The following is a 4,908-nucleotide window of genomic DNA, read 5'->3' on the forward strand; positions in this document are numbered from 1 at the left end:
TATCTTTTTAATATTCCGCTGTTTATCATTCCGCACTCTGTAATTGGTATTGTAATAATGTACTTTTTAAGAAACTCTAATGTATGAAATGGACTTGTGTTGTAACTCGTTCTCATTATTGGATCCTTGGGAAAAATGTGGATCTTTCGGGTTCTCCCTCGGGGTGTGCCCGACGGACACCGCTCGTTGTAGTTGCTTTCGGGGTGCTTAGTGTCTGGTGGAAGACGAGCGCCTCTGTAAGTACGCTATTTCAGGCGGTTCTGCCACACAAGGCTTCGTCTTGTGGGCTGGGCCACCCCTGGGGGCGCAGCCCATCTGGTCTGCCGTGGGTATCCGGGGTTGTACCCCCCCCCACACACACCATCCCTAATTTCCTAACCCTAGTCATGCAACTCATGAGGCAACAAATCAAGAAATCGAGGGGGGAAGATCAACCTGGTTGTTTACGTGACTCCACGGACCACGGAGGTGAGGGCCGACATTGGGGGAAGCCGCAGCCGGTGCCGCCGCCGTCGGGAGAGCAACAGGCAGCGATCGAGCCGCACGCCTCTCTGACACGAGGTACGCCTACGGCACGAAGACAGAGGGAGTAGCAGCAGCAGCCGCTCAACTCCCCTGCGATGACCGGACACAGCGAGGATGGCTGGAGGTGGTGGGGTGGCGGTGGAGGCCTACCGGTGGCGTCGACGCCCAGGCCACGCCCTTCTCTTCCCTGGGCACGTTAGGAATGGAGGGAGATGGAGAGGGAGGGTCGCCGGAGTGGGAGGGGCCGGGGTGGCGCGGTGACGGTGGCCCGAGCTTGTTCGCAGGGCTGCGGCACGCGGCTTCGCGCAGAGCCTTGACTCGGTGAGAGAAAGAGAGAGAAGAAATGGGCCGGGCCAACCAAAACCTAAGTCGCCATGTCGCGCCAGACTGCCTGGCGCGACAGAGCTGTCGCGCCGAAGTCACTGGCGTGACAGGGCGGGACCCACGCTCCGCCACGCCAGCTCCGATCAAACAACCACGACAGCGTGGCTCCCCTTGTCGTGCCAGTGCATGTGGCACGACAGTGGGTCACTTTTGCAAATACTGTTTTTTTTGGACTAGTATTAAAATATTAATTAAAAAAGGATTAAAAATAAAAAAAAAATCCTCTCCCCGCTAGGAGCTTTGTAATTGTAAAGATGGATAATTTATCAGCAAGTAGAGAAGTACTTTAATTTTTTATTCCGATTAGCATGGTAACTTTTAGGCCTTGAGAATTTACATGGAGTCTTCTTTTATTGGCCAAATACTATGATAATATATCTCGAGCACAATACTATTCAATAAGCAAAAGCAATGAAAACCAATATTGTATGGACACAGTAACATAAGTTAGCCAGGTGTTGCATAATTTGGGCAGGCATAGATGAATGGATTTTAAAGAGCATATTTTGTCGTATCATTGGATGGAGGTAGAAGCTTACTTTGGTCAACAATAACCAATGTTGCATAAGTGCAATTTGATATTTCGCATGATAGAAAGGAAAATTATTAGATACAATATACATAGCAGTCGGCAGCTTCACAGGGGAAGAGCTATTTGAATATGGAATCACCTAGCCGTCGCCGGACCAGCCGGGGTTCTGAGACGGCCATTCCTAAATCTGAAGGCGATGTACATGAAGCAACACTACTTAGCTGTGCACTGGCACCGCTGGCTGTATCAGAAAGGAAAAGGCAATGAATGATTATGTGCACGCGTACTGAAGGCAACTACTAGAACAACAAAAATAAATCAAATCACCAGTACTGATGATGACAACATTACCTGTATGTGGCTGATCTACATGAGTAGGTTTGCGTTTGTGGCCTCTATCCATATTGGAAGAACCTACTACGCAGGAAGTTGTAGGGCAAAGAACAGTATGATAAACAACCCGTTAGAGTACCTAAATAAATCAATCGTAGAACAAAGTATCAATGTATGTGCTTTATTACTTTGAAGCAAGCACGTAAGCGAAGTAATGGCGATGCCATAGACACAATCAAGCACATAGAGATTTTGAAGCAGAGTATCCACGTGAAAGATACCTGCGCATTGACAATGAAATAAAACTGAAAAAGATTATCTGATCAGAAGCAGCGCTTCTTACCCAAAGACGATGCTGTGTTGCTTGTTGACGTCAATGTTCCGGTCTTCTGTATCAAGGATCCTGAATGTCAGGAACAATACCAAACTGCGCATAACATAGCACATTTAAATAAATAAACAATTTAAATGAAGGGGTACTGAAAGTAATGAAAGAAAAAATAAGAGACACATAGAATCTGCTGCTTTTCATAAAATAAGATTGTATTGTTCAATCCGCATAAACAAAAGGAACGGTAAGCATCCTGACCTTGCATACACAGCAGGTAGTGAACACAAAGGCAACCCTTTTCTTTCTTGTTTTGGAATTCCAAGGATCACCTGAAATGCACAGCACATGACAAAGCTAGTGGGTTCAGCGTGGGCAGGACTTTTTTTTCTTGGTTTGGCGTTTTATCGAGCTCCTAAAATGCACAGCACATGAAGGGCTAGGCATTGTATGGAGCACCTGAAACGCACAACACACGAAGGGCACACAAAATAGGTCTTGAAGTGCTCACCGTCCACAGGAAGGAGGAACAACGCGAAGAAGTCACGACGGAGTCGCCGGCGGAGCGGAGGAGGATCGGAAGGGCACTCGCGGTGTACCGGGCCAGCCGAGACCAGGCCGGCGCAAGGGCTTCTCCTCCGGCGCCGCCTGTGCCGCCGGTGCCGCCTGTGTACGCCGCAGAGGGTTGGACCGGGGAGGGCGCCGGCGACGGGCTACATCGGCCCCGCGACCTGTGCCGACGTGGGCGTACCGGGCCGTGGACGGGCAACGCGGGAGGCAGGTCGCGGTGTATTCCCCGTGGACGCGGGGCGGCGGGAAGTCGACGGGTGGGCGCGGCGGCTGCGGCGGCGGCGACAGCACTGGCAGCGGAAGCGCCCGCGGGGAGGGAGCTGTTTCCTTTTTTTTCCTGGTGTCGATGCTTCGGGAGGCTGCACGTTGCTTAGCAGGTTGTGTACGGACGTTGCTGTAGCGGCAGCGGACGGATGGGGAGGGAATTGAATGTGGCTGGAACAAGCGGTGACGTGGCTGAAGGTGTCAGCCTTTTTTTTTTGTTATACACAAACAAGGGTAATGGGTAGATATGTTTAACAAAATAAATGGACAAATAACTATGGGGAAAAAAACACATTCATAGAACAATCCTCCAACCACCATCTTCATTACTCAGTTGCTGTTCTTGTCGGCATCTTCGACTTTCCAATGAGGAATTTAGGCCGTCTAGAATGCGCATCGACTTGCCCCTGCAATATCCTAATCAGACTCCCCTTCTCACCACAATTCTTAAGAACAAGCTCCATAAGGTTTGGCAGGTGTGTCACTCCAGACAAGCCATGCTTATTGTTTTGGAGTAATGGACACCTTTTCAGCCAAAGTTGTTCCAGCTGAGGCATTGCCTGTTGGTGGATTGTCACCTTTTCAGTCTTCCCTAGCCCACCATTGTCAAGGAACTTGAGTTTTAAGAATGTATCAGCAAAGAATTCCAATGAGTCACCTGCATATGAGTTCTCCCACAGACCTAGCAAAGCCAGGTTACGCAAGTTTTGGAGGTGCAGAATGTCTTGCTGCTTCAGCTGTGTTCCCAGCAGCTTCACCGTCGCTAAATTGTTGAGTGAACTGATCCATTCAGGCAGCTTGGTGAGGTTACCACACAGCCTCAATGAAGTTAGATGTGTTGGTATTGCTGATTCATGCATTCAGTCAAGAAAATCAAGTGAATCAGAGTGCAGCTCGAGGCTTTGCAATCGATCGAGCTCTCCTATCGACTTGCACAGCTCATCTCCTTCTTTCTCCGTAAGATCTGTGACCCTGGCCCCTAACCTTCGCAAATTCATCAAGTTTGTCAGCTTCGTAAGCCTCCTTGACACACCATTTCCCTTACCAACATTGACCGCCCCTATCACGTGCAAGTTCTTCAGCTTCTCGATCCCTTTGGGGGCTCTCACGCTAAACTGGTCCGCATTGAAAACCTTGCAGCATCCTCTTCTGAAAATGCGGCCGTTATGGTTGTTCATCCCTGACTCCGCCATCTTCTCATGCAACTTTTTGAAGTTGACGCCAGCTAGAAGATATCGCATCTTTTCCAGTTTGGCAATTCCTCTGGGAAGTTGTGTCACTTGTGTGCCTTGGATGTCCGATGTCTCCAGGTATCGAAGCTTCTGCAAGGACACAGCAGTGGCATAGGCCTACAGCTACTGTGTGGGGTTCGTCTGTCCCTCGTAGGGCTCATCCTCGGTGATTTTGAAACCACGGGGCCACTGGAGTGTTTGAAGTGCTCTTGTAAAAGCTCTGGGCCCCTTAGGATCATCGGCGCTGTCGTCCGCATCATTGGCGACGGCGAGTGGCTCAACAGTTGAGTCTAGATTACCGTACTCTTGCTCATACTCCTAGCGGTGGCGTACTTCCTCTTCATGGCGACCTGAAGCAGCGTTCGTCGATACATCGTTGTGCATCTCGAAGATCGTTGAGGTGCACTCGGACGTCCTGGTCGACCTCCTAGGTTGTGTTGGCGATGATGTTCGACATGGTTGCCCCTAGATCTGCCGTGGAGGGGTTGCCTATCATCGCGGTGCTGGTCGGTGAAGCGACTTTGGCGGCGATCGGTTCTTGTCAGTGGCTGATTGGCGAATCGAAGTTGCGGAGTATGAAGGTCTCTGTTCCTGGTGGATCTCATTGACCTGACAGTGCGCCGCTTTGAGCATGACGACAACCTTGGCAACCTCTAGTGTCTGTGGGAGCCGGGCGAGCTCATTGGCGGTCACTGCCAGATTGGCGCTTAGAGTCTTGTAGACGTCGTGGCCGTCAACAC

The 4,908-nt window shown here is 50.2% G+C and overlaps 2 protein-coding genes and 1 long non-coding RNA gene across 3 annotated transcripts; all 3 read right to left on the reverse strand.

Moving 5' to 3' along the window:
- Positions 1–1,387: 1,387 nt before the first annotated feature.
- On the reverse strand, positions 1,388–3,017 carry LOC136531077 (uncharacterized). The gene is made up of 5 exons (XR_010777958.1): positions 2,614–3,017; positions 2,364–2,434; positions 2,118–2,201; positions 1,793–1,913; positions 1,388–1,682 (listed from the first exon to the last, which is right to left on the reverse strand). It is a non-coding gene; the product is annotated as an uncharacterized lncRNA (long non-coding RNA).
- Positions 3,018–3,262: 245 nt separating this feature from the next.
- Positions 3,263–3,796, reverse strand: LOC136531080 (disease resistance protein RPM1-like). The gene has a single exon (XM_066523804.1). It carries the CDS (start codon positions 3,794–3,796, stop codon positions 3,263–3,265), a length of 534 nt encoding a protein of 177 aa, XP_066379901.1.
- LOC136531081 (disease resistance protein PIK6-NP-like) lies at positions 3,797–4,512 on the reverse strand. The gene is made up of 2 exons (XM_066523805.1): positions 4,468–4,512; positions 3,797–4,258 (listed from the first exon to the last, which is right to left on the reverse strand). The coding sequence occupies exons 1-2, from the start codon at positions 4,510–4,512 to the stop codon at positions 3,797–3,799; spliced, it is 507 nt and encodes a 168-aa protein (XP_066379902.1).
- Between the last annotated feature and the right edge of the window lie 396 nt (positions 4,513–4,908).

The sequence above is a fragment of the Miscanthus floridulus genome, unplaced genomic scaffold (assembly GCF_019320115.1).
Source record: "Miscanthus floridulus cultivar M001 unplaced genomic scaffold, ASM1932011v1 fs_275_4, whole genome shotgun sequence".
NCBI lineage: Eukaryota > Viridiplantae > Streptophyta > Magnoliopsida > Poales > Poaceae > Miscanthus > Miscanthus floridulus.